Genomic DNA, 16,133 nt, shown 5'->3' on the forward strand with positions numbered 1-16,133 from the left:
ATGGTGGCACTCCATAAGAAAAAAAGAAGCTTATACTCCCTTCTCATGATAAATGTCGTGCATGAACATACATTGCTCATTGCCATGATAGTAGAGTGTAGCCAACTCAAGGGAGTTTGCTGCATGACATATAGGGTGTGTGTGTGTGTGTGTGTGTGTGTGTTGTATGTTTACAGGCATTTTCTCTCCTTTGGTTCCATGTCGACCCAAGCAGGGATAAATGCGCGCGCCTTCACTCTCACTCACTTTCTCTCTTGTCGTTTTGTTTGGATCACCCGGGTCAACAAAGCAAAAAGTGAGAGCAGCAGGTTTCAAGCTAGCCTAATCAGTCGATGTAAACGGTTCGTGTAACGTAAACCAAACGACGCTAGCCAATTGTCCGTGAACTCGGTTGTTACACTGAGGCCTTTCTTGTGCATACGAGGATGCGTGCTGCTTATCCCCCTTCTTTGGTCCTCCCTCCTTTTTCTCTCTTTCTCTTTATATTTCGTTTCCTCATCTCTTTTCTTTTCTTCATTCTTTCCATCCTTCGTTTCATTCACCGACTCCAAACAATGACCATGTATGATAGTTCATGTAAGTTGGTTACTGTAAAAGGGAGAAGAGTAGCTACTACAATGGGCAAAGAGGTGACTTAAAGTGCCAACATGCTTCTTTGTGTGCTATGCGATCCATCTTTTCAGTGACAAGACTTGAGCTCTTCAAGACCCAAAACGAGCTTGCTCGCAACTTTTACGACGATTTCGAATTTTGTCCCGTGCTGTGCATGGACGAGGTACGTCTTCTACTACCACTACTATTACTATCCCGGTGAAAGGGTTGCCAACCAACTCGAGTGTAGGTCTCTGAACATCGAGAACGAATCCAACAACGAGGATCTCCTCACTCTTCACCTAACACTTCACCACCCTATTCATCAAGACGTATACCCATCATTGATCCAGAAAATGGTATTCCAGTTTCATTTCCTAGCCCATCTTCGTCCTCTTCAAGTAGTTGCTACCAACAACAACATCATCATTGGCCTGCTCTCTCAAGCAATAGCAGCAAAAAGTCCTCACTAAATGCATCAGCAGCAGCTTACAGCTACCGGGCAATACCGGTTGTAGATCCAACAACGGGTCAAGTCGTTCCGGCAGCACATCATCATCCCCAACAACATCAAGAATTTAACGCCTTCCATGGTCTTTCCGTACGATAAATACGCAGCAGCAGCATTCTAGCATCCACATCCAACTGCATCTTCCCCCCCCCTTTGACACCAAAAAACATACGCACATATTTATCATCTCTCTTTTTTCTCTTTTCTCGAGTCATTTTTTGTCTACATTTTGCAGCAGTAGTAGTAGTAGATCTTTTTGTTTAATATTCCCCTATCGTTGGTGTATATCTACGACATGAAAATGAAGGATTACTTTATATATATATACCTTGAAATTACAAGCCGCGGAATGTGTGTGGTGTGGTGTGATGGGGTGGGGGAGAGAGATAGGCCCACCAAATGTACATTGACATTTTTCGACCGTGTGCGGGTTGATGATCTTTGGGCTGCGACAAGATCTCTCTCTCTCTTCAAGTTTGTCCCGAGGGAACACAAAGGTCCGTGATCATGCTCGTCACGTCGTACTAGAAATTTATTGATTCAAATTTATGGCAAAGCTTGTCATGCAAAATAGGGGGTTAACTCTTTTCGGTGCTACGTAGCAACATCCCACTACAATACTGCTACCATCTTACCTTAATGACAGGTATAGGTGAAGCTTCTTAAAACTGAACATAGAATCACACACTGCAGGTCATATGAACCTTGGCGGGTTGTCAAATACGCTACTGTGGAGACCCCCTTGACCCCCGTCCTTGCAGCAGCAGCATGAACCTTGAGTAACAAAAAAGTAACAACGCAACATCACAATGACGTTTCTTTCTTCATGGATGCTGCTTTCTTTCACTCTGCAAATACAACATGGATCGTTTGTTGGCTCAATCATGACAAGGTATAGCTTCAAAGCAAAAAATGGTTGCCTACTTCCCCCAAGACAACAGCCAACTTTGGACCATCATAACAAGAAGCACAACCCGGGTAATATCGAACACCGCTGAGTCACGGGAAAGTCGTTATACTTAGAGTAGACTGTGCCACCTAATCCACCTTTTACATATGCATCTCGGGAGGTAGCTAAGCAAGAGGATTAAGGTTTTACCTTAGTAAAAAGGCAAAATAGCATCACAATGACAATGGAAGAAAGACATAATGAATGATCACAACAAAGATCAGCCCTCACAGCAGGTTGCCAAAAAAGACCATTCATCGACTTACGTCCCAAAAAACTTCATTGGTGTTCTTGTCTCGCAAGAAGGTCGCCCCATGGTGATTTTATTCTAGTTGACAGCAGCAGAGAATGACCATCGACATTAAGCCTGAGAGATTTTTGGCATTGCAAGATGTTTTTAGATGCGCTGGCCATTTCTGGAATACTAAGCATGCCATGTTTGATTGTGCGATCTTGAGGTATTAGTACGAGTTGGTTTTCTTATTGGGTGAGAGCGTGATCGGTACATGCATCATGCAAAGTGAAGGACTCTTTATGCTAGGGACAACGTCGAGCATACCAGCAAATAGGATGCAATGGCTGTTGTTGGATCATCATTATCATGTAAAGTGTAAAATGAGACACAACCTTTTGCTATACATGAGGATCATTTCTTTTATTTATTTACGTGTACCTATTGTCTATCGTGAGGGTGATGATGACGATGGGTGGATGGTGTGTGTGTGGGGTCATTGAGTGGCCTCAGTGTCATAGCAGTAGGGGATTTAAACTTGGGGGACAGCAGCTCCACGACTTGAGACAACGCTTCTCTTCTCTTTCTCCCACCTCTGCTTTTATCCCATTCACGACATCTCGATCAAGGTAATGTATTGTAAAAGAGTGCTCTTGTTGGGTGTGAGGTGTTAATGTAGTTCTGAACATGCATTGTCAGGGAGTGAGCGTGTCCAAGTGCTGAGGAATGAGCGTGGTAGGTGGTTGGTTGTCGCCATGGCGATATCGTTGCTTCCTCTTGTTCGTTGCTATTCCCACCTTACGCTTGGTGTCAACAGGTACATTCAGAGTCCAATGTTGCAGCTGAACTGGTTCCATTGACGTGTTAGCTTGTATAGAGGGCAAGTTTGGTTTCAAGACGTTGGCTGGTTTGGCGTTTTGTTTCGGCTCAACAACACCACTTCCAGTAACCCACACTTTTTACAATGGAAAGAAGAGCCATATTGCCAAAAGTTGATGGATGCTCCCAGTGCGAGTAACCTGGATTCGCGTGGTCTTTGTCAAATCATCCGCACTCCAACCATTGAGCCAAGTCTCTACCGACCAATGCAGCACTATGACCTTCGTGCAACTGAGGACATGCTTATGTCACCTACAAAAAGATCACCTTTCAAGTGGCAGGTGGATTTATCAGCATCACTTCGACTCAGTACTCCAAGATACTTGACCACCTTATCAGTTCGATTCATCATGACAAGAATTCTCACGCCCGCTCACATTTAAACAAGGCTGTTGTCACCAACATTATCATACGCCCTTTCTTCCTACTTGCATGTATATCATCCATGGCCTTTGGTAAGTCTCAAGGATAGTCTTTATGTGATTCCAAAGATGGGGGTACTCATGCATTCATCTAAGTAGCTTACTTCATTGCTTTACCACTCGAAGGCTCATTATTGGTGCCTAATGACATTTGGCTGTGTCCCTTGATGGGTACTTTGTGGTAGGTACATTTGTAGGCAAAAGTTAACCTCAATCTGATGGGAAGACTCCTTTGTACGTGACATAAGTACATGCTGCAATTGAGCTTATTGCTGGCCGCTAGAGCGACCTTATGTGTTTCCCCAGGGACCTTTGATTCTCAAATCACAAGATTTAATGATCAAGTATCATGAACATGGTAAGTAGTCGCAAAAAGGAAGATATCATGATCGCACTAATAATCTTTCTTCGTTTATGGTAGAAGTTGAGAGCAATGGAACCAAGTGGCACAAGTGATGCTGGTTGAATTCGCTGGTGGATTTGGAAAGCTCGATGAAGACAAACACAAGCGCGATACTGCGAAAGTGTGTATCAGAATGCTGCAAGACTTCTCAATCTACGACCAAGCAGCAACATCAATAAGCCCACGCATCTTTATTGCTTTGACCCACGACCGCATAAGATATACTTTGAATCGTTGACGCTGGCAACCAACCTGGCATACGTGCGCACTCGAGCTGCAGAAGTACATGGGACATACTTTTGTCATCTACAGAAAATCACCTTTGAAGCAGCAGGTGGATTTATGAGTGTTGATTTTCCATCACTCCTCCAAGATGCTTGACCACTTTATCAGTTTGGTCCATCATGACAACAATACCCACGCCCAATCATATAGAACAAGGCTCTTTACATCAACATTATCATACGCCCTTTCTTTTTACTTGTATGCATATCAACATCAACGGTCTTTGGTAAGTCTCATGGGTATTCTTTATTATGTGTTCCCCAAAACGAGGGTACTCATGCATTCATCTTCTATGTAGCTCACTTCATTGCTTTACGCTGTGTTCCTTGATGAGCCCTTTGGGGTAGGTATAACCACCACTTATATAGTAAAAGGATGCCCGGACTGATGGGAAAATTGAGACTCCTTTGTAGGTGACATAAATACATGGCTACTTCGGTTTCGCTTCCACCTTTGCCACTCTTAAATGGACCTTGACCAACTTTGGTAGACGCGTGCTCTCAAGGATGCCTTGGAGTCAAATCGTGACAAGGAAGCTGCTGTCAATCGCGCTCTGAAGAAGTTGGAAGTAAGCTGGTTCTCTTTCATTCTATAAGCTGCATGTTGAAAGTTGTAGTTGATATGATATGTTTTGTTGTTAGCAACGTGATAACATTGAATCAGCGTATCAAGAGTATGTACCATTTTCGCCAGCTGGGCTAAAGAAGGCAATGTTGGTCATACCTGATGTCTTTGCTGGGCGCGACACCGTCATTTCTTCGGTTGAAGAGGCACCATACCCCAATCACAATACCCAATCATCTTGACACTTATACCATTTCTACCACGTCCTGAGTATCATGACAAGATCACATTTCTAATCGAGACATCACCAGTATATTGAAGAACAGCAACAACCTCCTTTTTTTGGATATCGATGGTCATATCAAGAAACTAATTGTTCCTCGCCAAGATCGCTACCGTTTAATCTTTATCTCAACATCTTCATTATTCTGACATCCTGTATTCCCTTATTGCTCCTCCTTTACTTCATTCCTTATCTGAAATCCTCAATAAATCGAAGCATAGCTTTCGTATTATACATATTCCTCGTCTCAAAATGCCAACTGAGAAAGATGCTATGATGCGTTTATATACCGGATACAGCGATAGTGGCGATGAAGAAGAGGAAGGAGATCTGATCGATGGTTTTGGTAACAGTAGCATTGAACTCATTGATCTGGGTGATTTGAGTGACGACGAACAAGTCAACAACCATAGTATGGATGATTGTGGTCCATTTGTAAAAGAGGCTTTTGTATGGAGAGCACTATCATCATCGTAACATCAATCATGCACTCGCTGAAGATTTCAAATGACACGACTATTTGCTGGATTACACGCTCCACGAGATCGTCTGTGCGTTGAATAATACCATTCGCCGATATCTGTTGTACGTTGAATGCTTGATCAGTGTGATGCATCGACGTAAAAGTGCCATGTCCACGAATAGCTGCATCTATGAAGTCGTTCAACCATAAGACGCGAACAGCCATCCATCCGTTTATGTACCCTTCCACTATTTTCAAGGTAGCCTATGCATGTCGAATCAACGCCATACAACGCACGCCGAATGAACAAGTACTCTCCGCATAAATCTTATAGCCCCCCCCCCATCATTTTTCACTCTTCTTCCTCAGTCGACTTTATTCTTTTTACGTGGACCTCCCCCATTGGGCAAATATGGAGGCCGATATCTCGAATCTCTATGATCTCGACGAGATTGAAGCGGTGGACGAGTTGGACAAGGTGCGTTTTAAAAGGAGTGCCATGAGCTTGCAACTAACGAGCAGTGTAACAGGAACTCTCGGCTCATTATACCCAATATTGTCAATCGATTAGCGACAAGTCAGAGTTGGAGATCCACAACATTCTACAACAAAAGGCATGTTGACGAGTACGGTGTCGTTGTCCATTGGTTAACCTTGTCGCTATAGGCCTCCCAAAGTCGACGCGATTACACAGAGATCGTGTCAGCCCTCTTGTATGGCGCTTTGACGGAGCCAGAAAATGCCCAGACAGTATGTTATTCCTCTTTGCCCTACCTTTTGCAATGAGAACTTACAATGAGATAGCATTTTAATAGTCTCACTCTGGTGAATCGTGATCAATTTGGCATTGTCATCAATCGAATCCATATCCTTGCCAGCAATACAAGGTTTCATTTATTAAAGCCGCGTACGCGAGATCAGGTAGGATGAGGGATGGATGGGATGGGATGGGAGATGATCAACATCTAAAGGGGGAATGTGTGTTTCTTTTTAGATGCTATGGTTGATCAACGAACTCACGACATTGGATGTGCAAGCGATTGAGAATATCTATTTGAGTCTACTGCGTCAAATTCGATCCGGCGATATGAGTTCCAACAATACCAACTTTTCATATCAGCTACTCAGACTATGCGAACATCATCGACGATGGCTTCATCTTCATCCAAGAATCATTGCCATTGCTGTCTACACCTATCTACGTCAAATTCCCGATCACCGCACGGGCCAACTGTCACAATTGCAACAGCGAGAGATCAAATTTGTCACCAGCCTAATGCGAGAAAAGGTGAATATCACACGCGCGATACCCCCGGCATCTCTTGGCTAAATGGATGACTCTCTTAGTGGATGGCATGTTGTGTCATTGGACGGGATCTCGTACGCCTTTTACAAGATGTCTCCTCCATTCCAGAGTTTCAGCAGCTATGGCATGATCTGTTGAATGAACCACAAAAGCTTTCGCCCATGTTCAAAGGTATGTATGTCCATTGTCAATCACTTTTCACAACAAGAGGGGATCCCTGATGGTGATGGCCGTACATAGGTATTACCACCTTACTTCAGACACCCACGCCTAGGGAATATTTACGTTGCAGGTTGACGCCTGATATGGAACACAAGCTATTGTTTATTCTCCAGAATGTAAGTAAATGTACACCTTTGTTGCTAGGCAACGCGATTAAACTTTATTCTACTAGCTGCGAAACGGCCATTATCAACGCAACCTTGGATGGTTCATGCAACGCTATCTCCTTACAGCCGAATCATTCTATGTCGATGTGATCCGTTACATTGTGGCTGGATGGTATCCTTCAAATCAAATCTTGCAAAGTGATATTGTGCCACGCTATGTTGTCATTGGCAGTTTGCTCCGAGCGATCAAGGTAACCAAGAAACATCTGTTTGTGCAACAATGCAGAAATTCATGCAACAAGCTTTTCTTAGAATCCAGTGGTCGCTGCCAATGTCAAGATTGCTTTGATTTATGACTGGCTTTTCTTCAAGGAGAATGATAACATCATGTTTATTGGTATGTGCAAGCAGCTTGTACGTTATGGTGTTCTGGATGCTGATTATACATGTATGTATAGAGCCATCAATGCTTCTTATGGAACGATCGGCTGAACGCTATCCTTACATCACCGCCATCATGATGGAATTCCTCAAACACGCTGTGGATGAGTACTACCCGCCATTGAAGGATTACATGGAAAAATGCGTCGCTTGTGGTATGCGTGTCATGTTGGAAAAGGGCGTTATCAGGCAAGTGCTTTTTGCTATATCGCGTCGTGATGGGGGTTGTTATTCATACTATGTAATAGGAGCCTTATGCCGATCTACAACTGCTCATTAACTGAAAAGTCGACACGTGATTGCATGCAAGCACTCTTTTCGCCTTTCCTCACATCCAAAGAATCGACATCAGCAAATAACAACGCCTCGTCATTACCACAAATGCCACCAGCAGCTTCCATATCCAGCCCCATACTCCAATCACCCTCCATGTCTTCTTCTTCTTCCAACACGCCGACGTCTCAACGACCCATTCCAGATACCACCACGATTAAGACTGAGGAAGAACAACAACAGCCATCTATCAATGAAAATCAGAATGGTGCGATGGAAGGATTAATACAAGGAGATGATGATGTTGTTGTTGCTCGTTATCCTTATGGTGAAAATGGTATGGGTTCAAGTTTTAATCGTGCATGGCATCAAGTATGATTCACCCTTGGCTCTTTAGACACGATGGAAAAGGAAAAGACACCTCCACCTAGCGACCACCAACCTGCAGCAGGAGAACCAATGGTGATTGAGCAAGGGGATCAAGATGCCCAAGTCATGGAGGGTGTATCGACTGCAGAAGATATTCCACAGCCAGTGATCGTGACAACAAGCAAGGTGATGGATTCAAGTCAATCTTATATGATGTTTGGCGACTCTATTGTTCGATTCCAATCGGCCTGTTCATCGCTCGTATCAGGTCTTGAAGATGAAGAAGAAAAACAACTCCAAATGACCATTGCAAAGCGCAGCTTAAGAGAGGTGCTTGATGTCTATTTACGCATGGTATGAAAAAGATTCTCTCTCTCAATGAACATTGCATCTCATCCCAACAATCATTAGTCACTTTCTGGAGAAGCATTGGCATCGAGCATGGCTGAACAAATCTACCAGATATCCGACATGACCCTTTTGGAGCATGCATTTACAATCACGAGTGACAATTTGGATGATGTGATCGTCGATAGCTCACAAGATTTGATGGATGTTCTCATGACGACGCTTTGGTCTGCACACAAAAAAGAGGATACGTCAGCTCGCACAAAGATGATGGATCTTCTATCAGCGCTTACAAAGTCAATCAATAACAACAATCGACATTTGGTTGGGATGCGTTGGTGGTCCTTTTTTGCAAGGTAGGGTTGATTGATAGATTTTAAATATACAGGATCAATGGTTGTTAACATGCAAATGCAGTCGACTATCACAACAACAAGAAGCAAACACTTGGATAGCAAGTATGATCGACTTGTATCGGATATTGGTATCGAAGGGATATGGCATGGCGGACGCTGGCTTGTCTGAATGCTTGACACTCGATATGCAGGTAAGCCAACATCATACACGACACACACACACGCGTCATGGATCCGAATTGACATGTTTTAAGCTTCTCGCAGAGGTGAATACCCAGTATACCTTTGACATTCTACCCTTATTGTACGAATACATGCCGGCCTATACCATTGGCAACGTTGAATTAATCAAACTGCTGGCAGCTATGATTGTTCCGGATCAGGTAGCATTGAACCCTATGTGGGTGGGTGGGTGTGGTGGAATTTCATGGGCTGACATTTGTATTATATAGCTTGGGAATATGGTATCCTTCATTCAAGCAGGGAAAATACAATGTTTTGGCGAGAGTATCAATACCAGTTTCCTTGGTAAGTGGTGGATGGAGATGGCTTTTGGAGAATACCGCTTACTAACATGATGATGGCCGTAGTGTCATCATTTGCCATGGAGACCTATGAGACCATTACGATATGGGAATTATTATCAGCAGAATTACGAGGACGTCAGGAACGGATAGAAGAGTTTCTCAATAGCCCCGAAACCATTAATCTATTCCACACGCAAAGTAAGATTGGATGAGACACATTGACAAGGATCTTATCACTCACTCACATGCTATACCATCTCTCTAGATTTGAATGAGATCATGCCACAACTTTTATCATTACTAGCGACCGCACAACCTACGAGTCTACTTGTTGAAACATGCCTACAGCTCATTCCATCCTCCTCTCATATCGAACAACGGAAAATCAACATACAACTTGTCATCAGCGCATTAAGTTACTGGTACCGGATCGACACAACCAATTCACACATACAACAAGCGATAGAAACACTTTCCAACATGACACGAAATGATCCTGATGAATCGATACGCCAATTTACAGAGTCTATTACCCGAATTACTAGCTAATGAAAAAGACAACAACAACATGTATACTAGCCAAGTTGTTTTTTATTGAAAAGTATAAAGTGTTTGAATATGTGCAAAGGAAAATGAATTAAGATGTACGGGTTCGTTTGGCAGCAGAAGCACCATGCTCTCCAGCAGTAGATTGACCCGCTCGCTATAATAAAAAAAAATGGGTTGATTAACATGACATGAACACGTTCCATTAGATATATACAATGCCTTCCTTACCTTGTCACCGCCCTTGTCGTGATGCTGTTCTACATATGCAATAAATGATTCCGGCAGGTAGTTCTTTTTCATCGTCTAATAGCCCCAAATGGTGTGTCAGTTGCCAAAAGTAAAAATGACGATCCTTATACTTACCTCGGTCTGTACTGCGCCTGATGGTAATGACTTGTACAATTTGGATTGCAAACGCACAGGCTCCTGGGATACATTGAGTGGCCATGATGAATCCTTACATTTACGATTGATCAACAACGCTGCAAGGTCACTGAGACAATAGGAATTCTAAGAGAGCATCTAAATGAGTACTTTGGTGGTTGTAATCATTGAGTGTGTGTATACGTACCTCGCTTTGTTCGATCGAACGCACGTCTTTTGATAGTTTGATCTTTTGTGTAACATGATACAGGTAGGCGACATTATCAGGTGATGCCACGCATGAGATAAAGAATTGAAGATATCGCATAAAGAGAGCAAGGTCATTGTTGGCTATGGAAAAGTCGGGATGGTGGGCGAGGATATGGATCAGTTGCATAAAGGATGTTTCCATGACCGTTGTTTCTACAAAGCCAAAGAAGAGTAAGATCATGAACAATGGTATAGGTGTAACATCGCGTACCTGACTTGTGTTTGGCAGCCCATTTTTCAATAAAGTATCTAACCTATTTACATAGATGTATCAGTCAGCGTTGAATTGCGTATCACACAAAGAAAAACTTACCTGCTTGAACAACAGGTTTTCTACCTCGTGCGCCATCAAGAACAGGGATGAAAGGTATCGATGATGCACCTCTTTGAGTGTCAAGCCTCGGATAAGTGTGTTTGCATACTTTTCACGGACTTGATAACATGAATCCTGCAAGACCAAGCACATTTGTTCAAAGCGCTCCACGGATAATTGGCTTTCAAATTGGGACATATGAGTCAGCTTGAGAGCACCTTTGACAGCAGCTAATCGAAGATGTGCCAACTCGGCCGCACTGATATCATTTAGTAACCATGGTCAATTCTATCCACCACCTTCTTCATACCTGGTTTCATCAGCAAATGCCGTATCAGCTGAGCTGTTGATATAATCAAACAACATCTCAAAGATCTCCTTGACCAATTCATCCTTGGGTTCAATATCCAATGTGGTGCCCGCCAAATAGTTGATCAGTAGCTCCAATCCAGCCATCTACCATTACCATGTGTTATCGCCCCCCGCTCGTATCAGGAACATTGGTTTTGCTTACCTTTGCTTTTGAGGAATCATCAAGATCGTCATAGGATAACCATTCTGGGTTGGATCGCTTGCTCTATGTAGATGGTGTCAGCACGATTGGGTTCACTCTTTTGGTATAATCCAACATACCTTTTTGGTTTCATATGGCATCAATTTCTCGAAAATGAATTCAGCGACATCGTCGATGCAACCAGCCATGTGAACAGGCATGTATAACGCAAATTGGCTCAGGGATGCCAACGAGGCAGCAATTTCAAGGAATGACGTAGATAGATTGTTGGCATTCACCTTTTAAAAGATCCGTTGAGTAAACCAAAAAGGTCGAATACAATCCCATTTACCTGTATAACATCGGCACAAACGTCCACAGCATCCATATGGGAGAGCACGATACATGCATCCCGCGCCTGTTCAATATCCTGACCTTGTGCAAGGGAGGTAAGTTGATCGAGCAATTTTCTAATAATAGGGGGTATCATGAGTAAAACATCAAAGGATCACCATGTGTTGGAAAACTTACTGGTCATCGAGATCGATCTTGACACCATTGACAACCACTTGTGACAGCAATTCAAGGGCTCCTCGAGCTACAATAGATAAATCAGCCAAGCGGGTCACCAATCATCCCATCCACGACTACTACTTACTGATATTTTCATTCTTGGAATGGGTCAAGGTGCTCACCAAGTTGTACAAGAAAGAATCATACATTGCTGGGAAGGTTTGTGAAATTTCCTAACATTGTTGCAAGTGAGTGAGCATTCCATGCCATGCCAAACAGGATAGAAGCAACGTACTGTAAGAAGTTCTTGTGCCATCACAACATGTTTGCTCTGGGTAGCGGATGATGATCTTCGAGAAGGTCGTTGACTCGATACAATGGAGAATAGATGAGGAATGAGGCCTTTGTTGACAAGAGTAGGACAAGCGCGTCGAAGGACAGGTTGTAATATTTCATGGATGCTCGAACTCTCGTCTTTGAGGCTGGTTGCAAGCTCACGCTGTTTTTTATAAAGTTAGCTTTCATTGTTCTTTTCATGGTAACAAAGAGAAATAGACTTGCCTGGCTCTTGCGGATATCAACATAGTCATTGTTTGGATCGATGCATGATTCAAAGAGTTCTCGAATGTCTTCATCATCAACAAGGATATCCGAAAGACTTTGCATTGCGCTTGACACCTTTGAGCTTTCCGGGAACGTTGCTAAAGACCATCAATGTCAGCCCGTGTTATCTATCGTATCGGTATAAATGTACCTGCAATGCGTGTGGCAAGGGTCTCAATTTGACTACGATCCACTTGAGCATCATCCACTTCCATATCCCCATTCTAACAAAAGTTGAATCCACAATCAGCAACAGGGGAAAAAGGCAATGGAGGATCACTTACCGATTGCTTGCATGCATCAATGAATTTACGGAGTGCTGCCATAAGACTATCCACGTTCATGCTGAGTGATACAGGTCGAATCGTGTTACTTGCCCTATTTACCTTTTCTGCTTGCGGATGATGCTGATGAATCCAAACTTTGATCGTTCATTGACCATCTCCAGAATAGAGACGAGGCGCTTTGTTCGCTCCAAATCATCGTCCATAGGAGGGAAAATATACTCATGCAACGTCTTTTCCACTAGTGCACTAAACTAAAAGAATTAGCATACCTCATTCCCATTTTCTCATCCTTGATGACTTACGTGACAGATACATCATCCACATAAACGCAGTAAAGGATACTTTCGGGAATCCATCCAAGCTTGGAAACAGCACTTTCATCATTTTCTTGACTAGAGTGATTGTTGAGTGACATGTGAATAAATTCTATTTGATTTGACACTTACATTCTGGGATAGGCAGCGTGGTAAAGCGAACCAAGGGTAGACATGGCTACTTTGCGTACAGTTGACTAACGATACATCGCTTAGTATACCCGTAGACCCTCGCAAGACACCATTTTACCTTTTTATCCTTGCATCTCGCTGCAATTTCTTGAAGCAACTTGATATCAACATGATCGATAATGTGGTCCAGGCTCATCTCTCCAATCACTCGACAAGCGACTGCTCGCACCTTTTCTTCTGGATCCAATAGTCTATCCTTAAGGTACTCTAAAAGAAGAACAACTTTTAGGATCCGGCAACCTTGGGGTGTGTGTATATCTTTTTTTACCATTCAAGGTGGCGATTGCAAAGTAATGCGACTCGAAAATGTTGGCAGCGCTCTCGATCCACTTGATACGCAAATGTACCGCCTTGTCATTGCGTCTATAGAGGACACACGATGAGATTCACATACCTCTAAGTATTCCATATGCACTTGCTTACCTTCCCAACCATGTCTTCCATACACTTGGATAACGTTGATGTAAATTGGATCGTTTTTCACATAGCATACCACCGATGGTCTCTGTTGCCAATACACGGACCGTGAAATCGTCCACCTTCATTTCTTCCTCCAATTGTGGCACCACGTTCAACAAGAGATCAGGGACGACGGAATGTACTTTTTGAATAAGTCGATGCACTTTTTGCAATTCCTCGATATCCTCAGTTGATCCATCACTTTTGCTCATGGCCATCAATGCATCTGAGAAATACTATGTATAGATGAAGCAATGAGAAGATAGATGATTTCGGGGGGGGGGAGAGGCGAAGACATTACCTGACAAACATGACGTTGCATGACATCTGTACACGCACGTGCCAAATCCACAGCCATGGTATTATGTGAGTCGGGTGAATCCATTTGCTAATTCCCCCATCTTAGTATACGACATCAAATCAACCATCTCCTCTTTTTCATTACCTTTTGAATCTGCTCCAATGTCATTTCAATCACATCTTCGGATAAGGATTCGCTTTCGTCCACAAGCATCACCATCAATTCTGTCATGCACACCAAGATATTCCGGGTAACATTGGCACTAAGGTTGAACAACATGTCAGCTTCCCACTCACTACCTCCTTCATGGATTATAACACATACTCGCCCAATTCATAAAAGGTCTTGATAAATTGTGTGGTCAACTCTTCAGCATTGTCGAGATCGCCAATAATGATAATACTCTTGACAGTGGAAAGTGATTCGAGAAGATAAAAGTAGCGTTGAAAGTTGGGATCTTCTTGATGCTTGTCAAGATGCCTGATCTCGGATATGAATAATTGAAAGATGCTCTATAAACTACCATGTTAGAATAGAAGAAAGGATAGCGAGGGAAATGATATGTATATATATATACCTTGAGTTCAGTCTCGTCATAGGGTGCATCAGGTGCATATAAACGCAGGATATCAGCTAAGCAACACACTGCCAGGGCCCTCACGGATTCGGACGAATGGCGCATAATCTTTGGATGAACCAGGTCTCTGGCAACCTCATTGAGAGAGTTCTTGTCCACCAGATCTTGATCGAATGCCTTTAATAGCCCATGTAAAGTCTAGAAGGAAATGGGCATGTGTCAGTGGTTGTGGTCGTACATGTAGTTTTCAAACGTGCCTCGAGCTTGGGAATGAGTTCTGCTGTCACAAGTCGATTGGTAATAAGGCGAGATTCGAACACCAATTGATGTCTGTCAATATCCATGTTGCAAGAGACTCGGCGTGGATCGCGGGGTAGTAAGGAAGAAAAGGGGAGAGGAGGGAAGGAGAAGGAGGAATAAGGCACCCTACGCGATTTCGCGTCTGTCTTGGAACTTTACACGCGCCTGGCTGCTGCGCGTTTGAAATCACCTGCCATTGGATCGGTATTTTGACAAGGTGCAGCTCATCCATTTGAATCATGACCCTACTACTATCGAGTTTTTACATAATTACAACCAATGCTGTTTATTTAAGAGAGCTGTATAGAGATGTATGTATTCAACATTATTGGCATGATGATACAAGGGTACAATTGGATAAGGGAGAAATGCATTGATATCTACGATGATCGTTGTTTTCTTGTATCCTTTCCAAACTGGACACGAAGAGTATTTGTAATTCGCCATTTCTACCTTTTTGCTCTGGGCAAGCATTCTTTCCAGCTCATTTGTTTATGTTGAGCCTCTCTTCGTTTCTTGAATCCTTTGGTAAATTCCATGCCAGCAATAAGGGCTTGATTTAATTGGCATGTCATCATCGGAATTGCTGCACACTTCTTCGTTGGGTTGATCCTCGTTCAAAATACCGCTGTACTTTCTTTTTAAAGTTTGATATCGCGTTTGCACGCTTTGGGTGGCATTACACAGAGTATCTTTTGGTTTCCTTGGATGAGTTTCTGCAAGTGGTTGAACTCATGTTCTTGAGTCTCTAGTGCCGGAAGCCATTAAATCACCACCATGGGAATTTGAGGTAGTTCCCCTGCACCATGTCAAATGCACAAAGTCAAATTCAGCACGCGACGTATGTAGACCACGGTACCGAAACCAACTTTTGCAGATGCTTCACGGAGAGATAGCTATATCGAAAGTAAGAAGGTAGCGTGTAAGAGTAGTGGCTCATCAAGCAACATGATCAGGCTTTACCTCGTTACAAGAATACAATATCGCAATACAACGATCTCCAATGAGAGTATAGGATAAAAATGAAAAGCACTATATATGAAAGACCACACTAGATCAGCGCTTGTC

The 16,133-nt window shown here is 43.0% G+C and overlaps 6 protein-coding genes across 6 annotated transcripts; 5 read left to right on the plus strand and 1 right to left on the minus strand.

Annotated features, from left to right (window-relative positions):
- Positions 1-554: 554 nt before the first annotated feature.
- O0I10_008425 (uncharacterized protein) lies at positions 555-1,201 on the plus strand (the record flags this gene model as incomplete). The annotated part of the gene is made up of 3 exons (XM_058488428.1): positions 555-576; positions 684-775; positions 842-1,201. 3 exons carry the CDS (start codon positions 555-557, stop codon positions 1,199-1,201), a joined length of 474 nt encoding a protein of 157 aa, XP_058340898.1.
- A 1,837-nt stretch (positions 1,202-3,038) lies between these two features.
- On the plus strand, positions 3,039-3,545 carry O0I10_008426 (uncharacterized protein; the record flags this gene model as incomplete). Its single annotated transcript, XM_058488429.1, has 2 exons — positions 3,039-3,100; positions 3,161-3,545. 2 exons carry the CDS (start codon positions 3,039-3,041, stop codon positions 3,543-3,545), a joined length of 447 nt encoding a protein of 148 aa, XP_058340899.1.
- Positions 3,546-4,360: 815 nt separating this feature from the next.
- On the plus strand, positions 4,361-5,078 carry O0I10_008427 (uncharacterized protein; the record flags this gene model as incomplete). Its single annotated transcript, XM_058488430.1, has 4 exons — positions 4,361-4,498; positions 4,571-4,615; positions 4,763-4,840; positions 4,914-5,078. The coding sequence occupies 4 exons, from the start codon at positions 4,361-4,363 to the stop codon at positions 5,076-5,078; spliced, it is 426 nt and encodes a 141-aa protein (XP_058340900.1).
- A 293-nt stretch (positions 5,079-5,371) lies between these two features.
- Positions 5,372-5,596, plus strand: O0I10_008428 (uncharacterized protein; the record flags this gene model as incomplete). Its single annotated transcript, XM_058488431.1, has 1 exon — positions 5,372-5,596. The coding sequence occupies one exon, from the start codon at positions 5,372-5,374 to the stop codon at positions 5,594-5,596; it is 225 nt and encodes a 74-aa protein (XP_058340901.1).
- A 398-nt stretch (positions 5,597-5,994) lies between these two features.
- O0I10_008429 (uncharacterized protein) lies at positions 5,995-10,080 on the plus strand (the record flags this gene model as incomplete). The annotated part of the gene is made up of 18 exons (XM_058488432.1): positions 5,995-6,060; positions 6,113-6,196; positions 6,249-6,332; positions 6,387-6,503; positions 6,577-6,870; positions 6,930-7,059; positions 7,129-7,226; positions 7,283-7,468; positions 7,530-7,614; positions 7,676-7,847; positions 7,907-8,268; positions 8,329-8,654; positions 8,712-9,004; positions 9,066-9,195; positions 9,259-9,387; positions 9,457-9,532; positions 9,595-9,729; positions 9,797-10,080. The coding sequence occupies 18 exons, from the start codon at positions 5,995-5,997 to the stop codon at positions 10,078-10,080; spliced, it is 3,051 nt and encodes a 1,016-aa protein (XP_058340902.1).
- Positions 10,081-10,168: 88 nt separating this feature from the next.
- O0I10_008430 (uncharacterized protein) lies at positions 10,169-15,109 on the minus strand (the record flags this gene model as incomplete). The annotated part of the gene is made up of 27 exons (XM_058488433.1): positions 10,169-10,234; positions 10,309-10,383; positions 10,444-10,590; positions 10,652-10,866; positions 10,925-10,967; positions 11,027-11,285; positions 11,337-11,482; positions 11,541-11,603; positions 11,660-11,818; positions 11,872-11,989; positions 12,051-12,117; positions 12,178-12,265; positions 12,328-12,531; positions 12,594-12,733; positions 12,787-12,859; positions 12,920-12,965; positions 13,022-13,168; positions 13,225-13,314; positions 13,369-13,433; positions 13,487-13,635; positions 13,697-13,791; positions 13,852-14,123; positions 14,189-14,275; positions 14,333-14,450; positions 14,513-14,700; positions 14,766-14,963; positions 15,023-15,109. The coding sequence occupies 27 exons, from the start codon at positions 15,107-15,109 to the stop codon at positions 10,169-10,171; spliced, it is 3,405 nt and encodes a 1,134-aa protein (XP_058340903.1).
- Positions 15,110-16,133: the final 1,024 nt, after the last annotated feature.

The sequence above is a fragment of the Lichtheimia ornata genome, assembly GCF_029851405.1.
Source record: "Lichtheimia ornata isolate CBS 291.66 chromosome Unknown scaffold00044, whole genome shotgun sequence".
Classification (NCBI taxonomy): domain Eukaryota; kingdom Fungi; phylum Mucoromycota; class Mucoromycetes; order Mucorales; family Lichtheimiaceae; genus Lichtheimia; species Lichtheimia ornata.